The 15,549-nt window shown below is 39.8% G+C and overlaps 1 protein-coding gene across 1 annotated transcript; it reads right to left on the bottom strand.

The window, feature by feature from the left end:
- Positions 1 to 13,460: 13,460 nt before the first annotated feature.
- On the bottom strand, positions 13,461 to 14,401 carry LOC138905123 (uncharacterized). The gene is made up of 2 exons (XM_070193628.1): positions 13,928 to 14,401; positions 13,461 to 13,634 (listed from the first exon to the last, which is right to left on the bottom strand). The coding sequence occupies exons 1-2, from the start codon at positions 14,399 to 14,401 to the stop codon at positions 13,461 to 13,463; spliced, it is 648 nt and encodes a 215-aa protein (XP_070049729.1).
- Between the last annotated feature and the right edge of the window lie 1,148 nt (positions 14,402 to 15,549).

Below are 15,549 nucleotides of genomic sequence, written 5' to 3'. Positions count from 1 at the left end.
ATCTCCTCGAGGGTCTCCCTTCGAGACATACACTTGCCAAGTTCGGCAACCCAATGAGCTCGAGTATCGGCGGTCTTTGCCGCTTCCCGGGCCTCCATCTGAGCAGCCTCAGCATCAGCCCGATATACAGCAATGGACTTATCCTCCAAGACTTTCGACGATTCAACCTCCGCCTTAGCCTCAGCAAGTCGTGTTTCAAGATCCTCGATCCTCTTAGCTTGAACCGACCCCTTTTGCTTGACACTTCGAAGTTGAACGTCGGCCGATAATAATTTTGTTAAGATGGTTTCTTTTTCCGCTGCCAAGCGGTCGGGGGTCTCCTTCCACCGATTGCATTCAACTCGGATTTGGTCGACTTCTTCTCGAAGCAACCCGATCTTTTCGATCTTTTGCTGCAACTGAGACAACGAAGGGTTAACTTCCACGGTTAAGTCAGACCCATACTTTAATAGAACGAGGCTCACCTGCTTATCGAGCTCGACCCCTTCTTCACGAACCTTAGCCAAATCCGCTTGGAGGTCCTTTATAGCCTCGTCCTTTTGGCTGCAAAGAAGCCGCAGGGCATCTCTCTCACCTGAGACCTTCCGGGGCTCGGCCTCACACTGGCTAAGATCGACTCGAAACCTACTAATGGCCTGCACAGTAAGAAACACGAGTCAAGTATGGAAAAGAACAAAGAAACCAAGTATGGAAGAATCATTACCCGAGTAATGAAACACTGAGCCTCCTCTAATAAAAGAGAAGCATCACCAATATCGGAACCATCGTCGACTCCAGTAAAAGAATCCCTAAAAGGATCCCTTGCATCAGAGCCTGCGCCGATATCGGGAGTCTTCAACTCTCGAGCTTCTTTCAACACCTCCTTAGAAAAAGATGGAAGAGAAGGCGAATGACCCATTGTCATAGCCCCGAGAAAATCACTTGGAGTACTCCGGTCGAGACTCAGGTCTTCAGAAATAACCCCGACAGGCACAGCCGCCATCGGCTCGGGAGCTCTAGCAACCTCGATGGCCTCCGTAGATCGGACTACCAAAGCCGATGAGCTATTTTCTTCTTCTTCTTCTCTCAGTCGTTGGACCGAGTCAATCGAAAGGGCAATTGCTTTTCTCCTCACCCTTCGAGTTTTGGGCTTGGGGTCCTCTGACCGAGAGGAAGCTCTTCGCTTCTTATCTTCCCCCTATTTAGGGGCTAGGGACTCGTTTCCTTCTTCACCAATCGAAGGCCTCAAAACGGCATCCCTGGTTACGCCTGCACAAAAAGAAATCGGTAACGAATAGAACGCAAAGAATACTTCGAAGGAAACAAGATGCAAACCTCACCATGGTTCTTGGCCTCCCATCTGCCTTTTGCCAAATCATGCCAAGCGCGCTCGGCGTAAGACGAGGTCGAGGCTAATTTTCGAACCCAGTCCTCGAGGTCAGGCACCGCTTGTGGCATCCAAGGGGCAGCTGAACATCAAGGAAAGACATCAGAAAAAATCGAAAAAGGACATGAAAAGTGAACAAAAATCACTTACGGTCAAAATTCCATTCTTCAGGGAACGACATCTTCTCCTCCGGAATGAGATCACAGGTCCTCACTCGAATATAACGACCCATCCAACCCCGATTCTTGTCTTCATTGATGCTCGATATCAAAGCCTTCGATGCCCGACGATGAAGTCTGATTAGTCCTCGAAAGATCTGAGGCCGATACAGTCGTATGAGGTGGTTCAGAGAAAAATCCAACCCCCGGCTTTGATAGAGAAGAAGCGCAATAAGATTACTATACGCCATAAAGAGGGATGAATTTGGCCAAGGGTGACTTGATACCTTTTGCAGAAATCAATAATCACCGGGTCGACGGGTCCCAGTGTGAAGGGATAAGTATAAACACTTAAAAAATCCTCCACGTGAGTGGTAACACTCTCATCGGAAGATGGAATTTGCAACACGACCTCGGAACCCCAGTTGCAATCTTTTCTGACGGCCTCGAGGTGATCCTCTGTTATTGAGAACGTATACATCGATACGTGTTCGCATCGACCCGGAACGTAGGAAGGATTCTCCATCTTAAAATCGATCTTCAAAGTGCACGGGCCAGGAACATAGTCATGAACTGACGGCTCCACTGGCGCCTTGTCATCAGACGACCGTGAGGAATAAGCTTTCTTCTTCTGAGGTATGGTTTTGGAAGTTTTCGCCATTGATATGAAAGGGAAGAGTGCAAAGGAAGGTGAAGAAATAGACAGCACCAAAATTCTTGTATGGACGGCCACATAGCAGTGAAATAGAGCGGATAAATAAGAAAGTTTGAAAGAAGAGAAGGCGCAAAAGTGGTAAAAGTTATATGGAAAGACTATTTATAGACTAAGGCATGACGGTTCGGTATCAGCGGTGGCCGACCACCGTCTGACACATATTAAATGCTTCGGTAAAACCGAGCCGATGTGATAACCATCACATACGTCAAGATCGGGTTCGATAGAAACGTCAGCATAAATTTGATCGAGCCGCATGAAAATCATATCGTTCCTCGCTACATCCTTTCCGAGAAACGAGGGGACTATCTGTGTACGGTCAAAACCGATTCTCAGTCATAAAGACCGGTCGAGACAATGACGTTTCAATCGAAGGGTATCCACATGACAAGCTCGGACGAATCCCGAAGTAGGGACGTCGAGCTTCGAGCTATAAGACCAATCAACGGCAAAACTCGATATCATTATCGAACCCGTATCCGAATCGGACTACGGGACAACATCGATCGACACAGGCCCCGAATATCGATGACCCAAGGCAGAATTGAGCTCGAACTAAGACTGGGGGTTCGATCTAACATCGAGCTCGAGCCAATGCCAAGCTCGCAGACAAGAGCCGTTACAACCGCACCGAGGGAGAGAATCTTGGCGAGAATCAAGGAAGAGACAAACCATCATGGGTCTTCCACTATATGTATTATTTTATTATGTTGTTATAGATAAAGCAGTGATCCTCTACTATAAAAAGGGGATAGACTGCAATAGAGGCAGGTCCTCCAAGATACATTAAGATTTCATTGTGCTTGTTTTTCTAATTCATTTCAGCCTTCCCGTCCATCATTCACATTTTATAGCAAAAATACTTGTATTGTCATTTTGTATCAAAGGAATTTGCATACCTTTAGAACCATATCTAAATTTAACGTTATCCGATTTTTCGGGTAAACAAGAATAAAAGGTAACTTAATTAGTAAATCCACCATGTATTTTAGGAAATTTTCTCCTTTGGATACATCAGAACAGATAAAAATTCAAATTATTAATTAGAAGTAAGAGACAACATTTCAAAATATGAAATATTTAGTTAGACTATTAATCTGCTTTCCTTTTTCTTTTTCTTTTTCTTTTTAGAATCTTAATACATGGAGGAAGGGGAAGCCGGGAAGGTAAGGAGGATAATTATGAGCATCGAAAGTTGTTGCATGGACAGGATTCTCCATCTTAATTAGAGGTTTGAGATCGAGTTTTGTATATGAAAAATCAAGATAGAGAGTATTTTTTTTCTTAAATAAGTTTTAAACTGTGTGAATCCAAACTAGGTTGCAATATAAATATGGGTCACCAAGAAAAGAAAATCAAATATAGTTATGCGACTAAACTGGAGTATAATAATATGTTTGGTCAAGCTTTTTTCATAGCCAAAAATATTTTTTTTTCTTTTCAGAAAAATATTTTTTCTTAATGTGAGGTATTTGGTCAAGTTTTTGGAGGAGAAAGAGTGCCTTTGGCCTTTGGGTAGAAGCATGAGCAGTTTTGAGAAGCAGAAAAATATAGTTTTCCCCAAAAAGCAGAAGCAATTTTAAATTTTCTTCTTACCAAATATACGCTTAGCAAAATATTATATATACCAAAATAACTTTACTTAATTTAAACTTATGACTTTTGGGGTGATTTTTCATATTTGTTGAATGAATTATGATATAATTGAAGCATCCTGAAAGAACAAAGTACTTTTTAATTTTATTTTTATATTTTACTCAAATAAAATAAAAAAATTAAATTATTATCTTTAACAATAAATATTTATGATTATTTATCTACTTATATAATAGGAGTATTAACTGTTAAGTAAATCTTTTCATATCGTTATTCGTAATTTAATACTTAAAAATATGTTTTGAAAAGTTTGACTAAATAAAAATTGTTGTTCTAAAGTGTTTTTTTAAAATTAATTAATCAACATAAATTATTTTTTTTCAAAAATATTTTAAAAAAAACATAAACTGATTTTTTCGGTATAAATTTTGGTGTTTTGGAATTTGTTCTTCATTTCGTCGAGACTTCGGACAAAAGTACAAGTCCCTGAGTTTTAAAGAACCCACGCGCTACATCAAAAGTGCCATCGCTTTCCTTTTTTTGCCCTGGTAACGTGCCCACCATAAGTTCTTTACCATACAGTCCAAGCGTTCATGCCACGCGATATAACAGCGAGTGGAGAGAATAACCAATTAAAAACACGAGACAGACAGGTGGCTTCTGTAAAAATGACCTTAAAAACGGGTCCCACCTGACACAGAAACACATCTCAGCTCTCACCTTCTGATAAATTTGGCTTCAACGAGATGATAATTATCGAAAGAGAACTCTTCTTGATATGATATTTCTAAATTTCAGTAGTTTATCGCCTAGAAAAAAGTAGTACAAGAGACGTAATATTCATGCTCCTTGACCTGATGCAAGAGATATTATATGGTGCGACAGAGCTTACGATGCTTATCATAGTTGGCCGCTCTGAAGCTGAAAAAACTCCTTGACTATACGTACGTAGTATAGAATTGAAAAAGCAAGGGATGTTGAATTCAGTGGCATAAACAAGAATTTTAAAAGGGGATTCAAAAAATAAATAACTCAATAAACAAGCTAATACGGCTTTAATATATATAAATAAAAAATTTAATTTTATATTATTTCCCAACAAAAAATACAAAAAATTGTGTTATATCTCTAGACGTTTAATTTTTTTATTTATTTATAAATATTTGGTTATCATGTCCTAATATTATTTAATACATTTTAAGCTATTGTTTTGCTTAACCATCTATTCAATTAATTTAGATTCATCGGATAAGCCCAGTCAGAGAGTAAAGTGTTCCCTACTGATAATAACTAAGGGTCCACCAAACTGATAGAGAACTCCCACAGAACACACACACAACAGTAAGTAAAAGACATAGCGGAGTTTTACGTGAAAAACTCTCAGCTCACGGGATCAAAACCACGACCTACACTCGTAGGATCTCAACTTCACTAACTAAGCAAACTTTAGATTACAACCTATTGTAATCTAGGAATTAACCTCTTAATCCTTCACTTACTTGTAATAACTCTATTACAAAGCACACACGTTGACTAACTCTAGCCAAAACATAAACACAGGATTTATGATTTTACAAATGATCTCCTACAGAATGCTTCTAAGTAAGCTGAGTAGGAGTTACAAATAGATAACACTAACAAATATACAATAATACTAAGGACATATGATAAACGTAGTGATGGGATATGCTCCTTGGTTCTATTGTTACTTTGTTCTTCAAGCTTTTGAATCACTTGAAAGTCGGCAACACACTTGAGAGAGAGACTTGATGATTTAGGGTTTGCAAGTGTATATCTTCCCTTGCCTCATGTTGGTAATATATAAGTGAGGTCATTGGGATGATGTATGCAATTATCTGGTACAAGACATGCTCCGTAAAGTGACTGTAGCGTGTGCAGAGAAACAGTGCATCAACTTTAAGAGCTGTAGAGAGTTGATTTGTACTGTCACCGGAGGAACTGATAGTCATCTGTTCCCTTTGCCGTTTCTTTGACGCAAATTTTTGAAATTTGTGCCAGACATGAGACTTGGTGTTCTTGAACACTTTGAGGATGTGTAACAGGTTCTCAATCTGGTTCTCATGTGAAGTTTGTTAGATCATCAAAATACAAAAAGGTACATAACTTAACAATTTCTCCCTTTTTGATGATGATAAACTTATAATTGAAGTTTCCCTTGAGAACCAGGTCTTTTCAACAGTTCCCTGCAAAATGATTTGATTCCCCCTCAGAACTTGTTCCCCTTCTCAATTCAATTTTCTTCCCCCTCTCAATTCAATTTTCTTCCCCTTTTTGGCATCATAAAAAGATTACACAAGGGTAAATATAAAAAGAAGTCTAGTAAGGTTAACTCATGCCATATGTGTGCATACAACATTGCTAAAAACAGAGCGCAAGAGTATAATATACATAGCAAAAGATGAGATGCTTATTAATTTATAAGAGAAGAAAACAAAGATGGTAGCACCATTGTTACACAAACATCCACATATAAACAACTTAAAGTGTCAGTCATAATAACAACAGGCCAAAATAAAAACACACTGGAGTAAGACACAAGCATTCAAACTAGACACTGGGAAGGAAACTGTTTAAGGGGCACTGGAAGAGGGAGGAAGGAATGAGGAGGCCACGGTTTTGAGAAGAATGTCCATTCGAGTATTTGCAGACCGTTGCTCTTGTATCAGCTGTTCTTTCAGGTCCTCGACCTATTTCCTCAAGTCTGCATTTTCAGTGGTCAAGTGGGCAACCTCTGCGCCTTGGACACTGCGGTAACCAGGTTCCTCCTTGGCTTGACTAAGCTGCCCCTCAAGAATGGCATTCCTGGCTTTCAGCCTTCTTATTTCCTCATTAGCAGCATTCTGAGCATCAATCAATTGCGAAATAGTGGAATTGCTGCCAACACCCTCTTTTTGTCAATACACTCACATTTCTCCAAGGTTGTTTTTGAGAAGGTTTGCTTGCAATTTTCCATTGATGCTCTTCCCAAGGGGACTTTGAAGAATTCAAACACTTTAGTGAGTAAGAATCCATAAGGCAAACCATGGTTCCCGTCCTTGAAGTCTGCAACTTTCTTCATATGCTTAATCATGATACTGGGCAGATTGATGGTGGTGTATGCATCCAGAGCTTCCATGAGGAACATGTCTACTTTTGAATTAATTGAGCGCCTTTCTGCGCATGGAAGCAGAACCTTGTTCACCATTTCAAACATAAGTTGATACTCTGGAAGGAGGGTCTTCTTATGCACCTGTTCCCCTTGCGGCACAACCTGATCTTTTAGAATGGCCTTTCTAAAGTCAGGGGAACAAGTCCCTTCAACAGATGAGAGCCCTTCAATAGGCACACCCAAAATACTTCCTAGAACAGCCTCGCCCATCACAAAATCTACTCCATTGAACTTCAAGCAAATGTTGTCATCTTTCACTATAAACATATATGCATAGAAGCTACGAACCTCCTCTTCATAAACCTTGGGGCTCTATTTGGTAAACAAGTGAGTCCACTTCTGGAATTCACATATGGCAAACAGATGTCTCATACCTGACATCTCGAGAATGTCAGCGTCAAATGCTCTGCCCTATAGCACCCTTTGCTTCTTAAGGTTTTCTCTGCTTTCAACCTTTGACACAACCACTTTGGCCTTCTTGGAGGAACCAGGTTTCTCTTTGTCACTAGCCTTCCTCCTGACAGACTTCTTCACATTTTTCTCCTTCTTTTCAGATTTCTCTCTTGACTTCTCACCGGACTTCTCTCCTTCAACACTCTTCACTTCATCAAACTCCACAGCTTTCATAGACGATCCTCTCCTAGTCTTTACAGTCACAAATTTCTTAGAGGATTTACAAACTAAGGAAGCGGGTTCCTCATTCACCTCTTCATCATCAACCGTCACAACATGCACTCGAGGCACATCCTCCTCATTCACCAGTTTTTCCCCTTTCACCAGCCTCCTTCTTTTCTTTTCTTCTTTGTTTCTCTTCAGAGCACTCTCAAAAGCTTCTTTCTTCTGTTGCCTGGAAGTGGATCTTTTAAGAATGGGCTATTTGGGAACAACCTACCACTTCTAGCAGCAATGAAGGTTGCCATTGCCACATTATCATAGTCTTCCTCACCGTCTTCAGTTTCCTCTTCAGACAGGGGTCGCATTTCAGGAATAATAAAGTCCAATTATACTGCATCAAAATGAGGAGAAGGAGCAGGGTCAGTACTGACCTGGGGATCTTTAGAGGAGCATGGGGTTTCATCACAAGTAGGAGCAGAGTGCTCTTCTTGGGTAGAGGGAGCAGGTCTGTCTGTTATTTTTCCAGTAGTACTGACTGGCCCCATATTTTCAAGAGGCACCGGTTCCCCACCTTCAACTCTATGACCTTCTCCTTTCCCCTTAGACCCAGTGATCACATCACCACACTCATAATATCCAATCAAATCTTATTTTGTAGCCATTGGTAGCATATTCTCTATAGCTTCTTTCTCATTCACCCCCAAAATAGAATCAAAAGATGCAGGAGGATCATTACTTGTCGGAGAGATAATGTTCAGATTGAAGTTTTGAGTAGGCACTTCTGATACTTCACCACTGTCGGTAACATCTTGTTGGGCTGCAGATACTTCCCCAATATGTTGACTAGAGACTTCTTGTCCGTCTTCTCCGTTCACTATTTCGTCGTCTGCCATTTTTTTCGGTGAGGCATAGAGAGAGCTTGTGATAATAAGTCTTTTGGGGGTTTGAGTCTTACGACTGTGGTGAGAACCAGAACTCGATGGGGTTGGAGAAGAAACAGTGGGTAGTTGTTGGTCTGAAATGGGGTTTTGATTGGGTGACAGTTGAGACTCAAACTCACGCTCCAGTGCTTCTAAGATGAAGTCACAGTGGGAGTAACACTGGTAACAGTTAAAACCTCTGGATTCTGAGAATACATGGTGAATTATAGAAGTGGAGACACGAGAAAGAGAGGATTTTTGAGAGAAAAGGAAGTTTGATGGCTTTGATGTGGATAGTTGTGAGAAGGACGTCTTTTGGGGTTATTTAGAAGGGGTGAGGGACCAATTACAAATGAGTGTAACATACTAGGTAGACGGGTTGGTTTGTAACGGGTGTGAATTTTGGGTTTTAAAAAGATAAAAGAGAGGTGGAAACATTTAATGACGTGGCACTTTTATAGCCGTTTTATATGTGCATGAGTGTAAAAGGAACTACTAACCTGAGTCAAAGGAACCAATTTCCCTGATTGAGTTTTGTAAATATGAGCCTCATCCTTTTACCAAGATGCAATGTTATTGGCTGCTTGTTTACTCTGTAATTGCCATGCTTATTTGCCTGTAACAGTATAGAGATGAGTTTGAATTTGCCAGAAAATAATTTTTAGCAGTTTTACCTGTTCATTCTTTCATAGTCAATCATTGAGGGACCTGATACTCAGTTTGATTTTATCAGCCCCAATGCCAGTCGATTTTTTTCAAAGTGCTCTCTGCTCAATGCTTTGGAGAAGATATCTGCTACCCGGTCCTTTGTTTTGCAGAACTTCATGCAGATGATACCCTTTTCAACAATATCCTTGAGAAAAATGATGTCGCACATCAATGTGCTTTGTTCTCTTAAGCTGAATCGGGTTCTTTTCCATGTTAAGAGAACTTTTGTTATCATACAGTAATGACACACAATCAGAAAACACACTGAAATCCTCCAGTTGTTGCTTGATCTTCAGCAGTTGAGCACAACAAGAGGCAGCTGCAACATATTCAGCTTCTGTAGTTGAAAGAGACACAGAGTTTTATTTCTTTGTACCCCATAAGATTAAGCATGACCCTAAAAAACATGCCATGCCAGATGTGCTTTTTCTCTCCACCAAATAAATAGTATATCCAATTAAGTCAAAATTATCTCCTGAAGGATAGTAAAGAACCAGGTCCTGTGTTCTTTTGAGATACCTTAGAATCCTCTTGGCAGCTTTCAGATGAGATTCCTTTGGACAATCTAGCACATAATCCCACACTGAATACAATATCAGGTCTGCTAGCTGTGAGATACAAGAGTGAACCAATGATACCTCTGTACATGGTTTCATTCACAGGAGAACTAGGTTCATCCATGTCTAGACGAGTGGCACTCACAATAGGGGTATCAATGATTTTTGAACTTTCCATCTCAAATCTCTTCATGAGCTCTTTAATGTACTTTTGCTGACTCATCACCGTTCCCTTAGAGGTTTGCTTAACTTGCAACCCTAAGAAAAAATTCAGTTTCCCCATTATGCTCATTTCAAACTCACTTCCCATAAGCTTTGCAAACTCCTCACACAAAGAATCATTTGTTGCACCAAAGATGATGACGTCAACATAATCTTGCATAATGAGCAGGTTCCTCCCTCATTTTTTCAAAAATAGGGTGTTACCGATTTTTCCTCTTGTAAAGCCATTATCTAGAAGGAACTTCGACAACCTTTCATACCATGTACGAGGGGCCTGTTTCAGCCCATATAGTGCCTTGTCAAGTTTGAATACATGTTTAGGATGCTCATGATACTCTAAGCCAGGTGGTTGTTTGACAAAGACTTTTTCCTTTAAATATCCATTTAGAAAATGCACTATTGACATCCATTTTAAATAATTTAAATTCCATATGAGATGCAAAGGCAATGAGAATTCTGATGGCTTCCATTCGAGCAACTGGGGCAAAAGTCTCATCATAGTCAATACCTTCTTCTTGATTATAGCCTTGAACCACTAGCCTGGCCTTGTTCTTTGCAGTATTCCCAAACTCATCAAGTTTGTTTCTAAACACCCACATGGTTCCTATAATAGTTCTGTCTGAGGGTTGAGGAACCAGGTGCCATACACTATTCCTCTCAAATTAATGGAGTTCATCTTGCATAGCAGTAATCCGATCAGCATCTTTCAATGCCTCCTTGATATTTTTGGGCTCAATTTGAGAAAGGAAAGCTAAGAAGACAAGCGAGCTTCTTGTCTTTGATCTGGTTTGAAACCCTGAATCAAGAGGAGTGATCACATTTTGGAGAGAATGTGAACTTTTGTGCTTCTAGTTAGACACTTCAATTTCATTGTGTGAAGACTCAGGTTCCTCTGAATGGGATCCATTGTTGGCATCTATGGAGGAGTGAGTACCACTTCCCTGATCAGCATCAGGATTTCCTTGCACGTCATCAGCAACTCTATTTTTTGCTTCAGTTGTTGTAATGAAGGAACCGGGTTCTTCTGTATCAGCTGGAGATTCTGATGCATCTTCTTCGTTGGATTCCTTGACTTGACTTATCAGGTCAGCCTTTCCATTTGCCATATCAATAACTTCCCCAGGATTCTTTGACTTCTCTCTGTCTTGATCAATCTTATCATGTGAATCTTTGCCACATAAGTGGTGTGATTCATCAAAGATCACATGTATGCTTTCTTCAACACATTGAGTCCTTTTGTTGTAGACATTGTATGCTTTACTTTGTGAGGAATATCCAAGAAAGATTCATTCATCACTCTTCGCATCAAATTTTCCCAGCGCTTCCTTACCATTATTGAGAACGAAGCATTTGCAGCCAAACGTTCTCAGGTGAGTTAGCTTGGGTTTCCTTCCGTTCAGTAATTCATACGAGGTTTTGTGTAAGAGGGACCTGATCATGCACCTATTTATCAAATAGCAGCCAGTGTTGACTACCTCCGCCCGAAAACCTTTTGCTATACCACTGTCAATTAGCATCGTCCTTGCTATGTCTTCAAGAGTCCTATTTTTCCTCTCTACAACACCATTTTGTTGGGGTGTTTAGGGAGCTGAAAAATTATGACTTATACCATTTTTAGTACATAATTTATCATATTTTGCATTATCGAACTCTATGCCATGATTAGATCTTATGCTTACAACACTATAACTCATCTTCACTTGAATCTACTTCACAAAGGTAGCAAAAACTGGAAAAGTTTCATCATTGGTTCTAAGGAACAAGGTTCATGTGAATCTAGAGTAGTCATCAACTATGACGAAAATATACTTCTTTACTCCTGTACTTGGCACCCTCATAGGTCCACACAGATCCATATGAAGGAGATCAAGTGGCCTTGAGGTACTTACTTCCTTTTTGGGCTTGAAAAAGGACATGACTTACTTTTCTCTTACACATGCATCACATACCTTCTGGTCCTTGAACCTTGACTTGGGCAGCCCACAAACCAGGTCCTTATTGACCAATTTGTTCAGCAATAAAAAGCTTGCATGTCCCAATCTTCTGTGCTACAGCTTAACATCATCATCAACAACACTCAAACATGTAAGATCCCCATTGTTCAAAGGCTTAAAATAAGAAACATAGATATTTTTGAATCTTTTTGCCATCAGAACCACTTCACCAGTCATAAGATTGGTGATAGTGCAAGTCTTTGATAAGAATTCAACTTTGTTTTCTTTGTCGCAAATTTGAGAGACACTCAGTAAGCTATATTTCAAGCCATTCACATAGTACACATTCTCAATTGAATGAGTGAGTGTCTTCCCAACTCTTCCTACTCCTAGAATGTATCCTTTTTTGCCATTGCCGAAGGACACACTCCCTCCTTACAGGGCTTTGAGTGAGAGAAAATCATCAGTATTTCCAGTCATATGCTTAGAGAAATCACTATCCATATACCATCTTTGGTTGCTTCCTTTCACTGCTCCCTGCACAAGAAAATTAAGGATTAGACTTAGGAACCCAAACAAGTATGGGTCCCTTGTAGTGAGGAAAAGGGTGAATTAAACTTCTTCTTGTCCAAGCAGGCATCACACATTTTTATTGGAGGGACCAGGTTCTTTAGTAGTAGTTACTTTTTCAACAAAAATTTTATTTTTCTGTTGGAACTAAAATCTAGCTTTACATATTTCTTTAAAGTGCCCAATGTTACCACGGTGAGTTCAAATCCAGTTATCATGAACAGTAACATACTTACTATGTGGATTATAGGGATTATTTTCCTTTTGGAACCCGATTCCCTGTCTAATCCCCCCGTTGGTTTTATACATGGCAGTGATTATATCAGAGGACCAGGTCCACTTTAGAGATTTTTTTAGGTCATTTTTAGCTCTGCCTAGATCTTCCTGAAGTTGTCTATTTCTTTCAAGTTCAGCACACATACTAGATTTTACCATTTTGAGCTCATTTTCAAGCTTAAGGTGTACCTCACTTGCAACTTCCTTTCCTTTTTGGGTGTTCCCAGAACTGTTTTCCCTTTTTAATTCCTCAATTAGTTCTTTTAGATCCACAACAACTAACAACTGATCATCTCTCTCATACTCTACATTTTCCATTTTCTCAGTTAGAGCATCTTTTTTTTTCTTTAAATCCTCAATGGTTTCTTTTAAATCAACCACTACGACTACCAGATCATCTCTCTCATGTTCTACCTCTCCTAGTTCTACAGTTAACATATTTTTTTCATTGATGAGATTATGATAAGCATAAATTAGAGTATTTACCAAGGATATAATCTTCCTTTGAGAGTAAGACTTCAGCTTTCTTTGAACGTCTAGAAAGTTTACCTCATCGTCATCATCATCTTCATCATCGTCAGATTTTGCCATTAGAGCAAAGATAGAGTCATATTCAGCTGCTTCACTTTCAACGGCCATCATGGAGGTGTCACCTTATTCATCATCTTCCCCAGATTCACTGGAGGAATCTTCCCATGCAGCAAGAGCTTGTTTCACAATATTGTCAGCATCATCTTTTCTCTTGAATCTCCTGTCAGGAACCGGGTTTCTCTTGGTTGTTTTGTCTGGGTTGTTGCTTGTACTGGTCTTGCTTGTGGAGAGGACAGTCTTTAATGAAATGTCCTAGCTTCCCACATTTATGACACAAGACATAGCCTTTTGGTCTGCTGGAGCTGCCCCTTTTTGGAATGCCTCCATTTCTACGAACCATTTTCTAAAATCTTTTTGTCAGATAAGCTATGGCAACATCCTCACCACTTGAGTCATTGTTGTCGGCCTTGAGGACCGGGTTCTTCTCCTTTTTTGGGTTCTATTCTTTTATGGTCCTTATTTTTCTTCATTTCATAGGTCTTCAGATTTCCGATAAGTTCATCAATGGTCAGCTTTTGCATATCCTTTACCTCTATAATAGCATTGACTTTGCTTTCCCAGGAACCAGGTAATAAACTAAGTATTTTCCTGACAAGTTTGTTCCTTGGAATGATCTCTCCTAGAGAGTGAAGCTCATTAATGATGGAGGTTAATTGAGTATGCATGTCCTGAATGGACTCATACTTCATCCTGAAGAGTTCATACTCAGTAGTGAGCATGTCGATCTTTGACTGCTTAACTTGAGTTGTTCCTTCACGTGTGGTTTGCAGAGCCCCCCAGATCTCTTTGGCAGATGGACAGGCAGAAATTCTATTATACTCGTCTGGTCCAATACCACAGGCGGGGATCTTTTTTGCTCGGAAGTTTTTTTCTATAGCTTTGCGATCGGCATCATTGTAATCCTTCCTTGTCTTTGGAATTGTCACTACTGGCGTGCGAATGATCTTCATGGGAATGAAAGGACCATCGCAGATGACATCCCAGAGCTCTGAATTTTCAGCCATGATAAAGTCATGCATCCTTGTCTTCCACCATCCGTAGTATTATCCATTGAATCTTGGTGGTCTGTAGGTTGATTGACCTTTTTCAAAGTTTGGTGGAGCAGCCATGTGGATCCTTTCTAGATGTTAGCATTATAGAAAGAACCTGCTCTGATACCAATTGATAGAAACTAAGGGTCCACCAAACTGTATAGAGAACCCGGTTCTCTATTAGTTCCTACAAAATACACACACACACACATCAGTAAGTAAAAGACAGAGCAGAGTTTTATGTGAAAAACTCCAAGCTCACGGGATAAAAAACCACGACTTACACTCGTAGGATTTTAACTTCACTAACTGAGCAAACTTTAGATTACAACCTATTGTAATCTAGAAATTAACCTCGTAATCTCTCACTTACTTGTAATAACTCTATTACAAGCCTCTTTGTAATAACTTTATTACAAAGAACACACTTTGACTAACTCTAGCCAAAATACAAACACAAGGTTTAAGATTTTACAAATGATCTCTTATAGAATGCTTCTAAGTAAGCTGAGTGGGAGTTACAAATAGATAACACTAACAAAGATACAACAATAATAAGGACATATGATAAACTTAGTGCTGGGATCTGGTCCTTGGTTCTGTTGTTACTTTGTTCTTCAAGCTTTTGAATCACTTGAAAGTCGGCAGCACACTTGAGAGAGAGAGAGAGACTTTATGATTTAGGGTTTGCATGTGTATATCTTTCCTTGCCTCATGTTGGTAATAATATATAGGGATAATTCATAATTATCTCCTTGGGGTTGTCCCACTTTACCAGATGCACTCTTTGTATTTTACGGGGGTCCTATGACCTCCTTATATTTGTTTAAAGTGAAATAAATATAAGGGGCTTATAAGGGTGGAACTTATTTCACTTTAAATAAATATAAGGGGGTCATAGGACCCCCGCAAAATAGAAGGGTGCATCTGGTAAAGTGGGACGACCCAAAGGGGGTATTTATGTATCATCCCTAATATATAAGTGAGGACATTGGGATGATGTATGCAATTATCCGGTATAAGGCATGCTCCGTAAAGTGACTGCTACATTGTTGCGTGTGCAGAGAAATACTGCAGCAACTTTAACAGCTGTAGAGAGTTAACTTGTATTGTCACCGGAG

Source organism: Nicotiana tomentosiformis, chromosome 1, assembly GCF_000390325.3.
Source record: "Nicotiana tomentosiformis chromosome 1, ASM39032v3, whole genome shotgun sequence".
Taxonomy (NCBI): Eukaryota; Viridiplantae; Streptophyta; class Magnoliopsida; order Solanales; family Solanaceae; genus Nicotiana; species Nicotiana tomentosiformis.
Note: the sequence above shows the minus strand (reverse complement) of the source record. Positions and strands in the feature narration are given on the sequence as shown.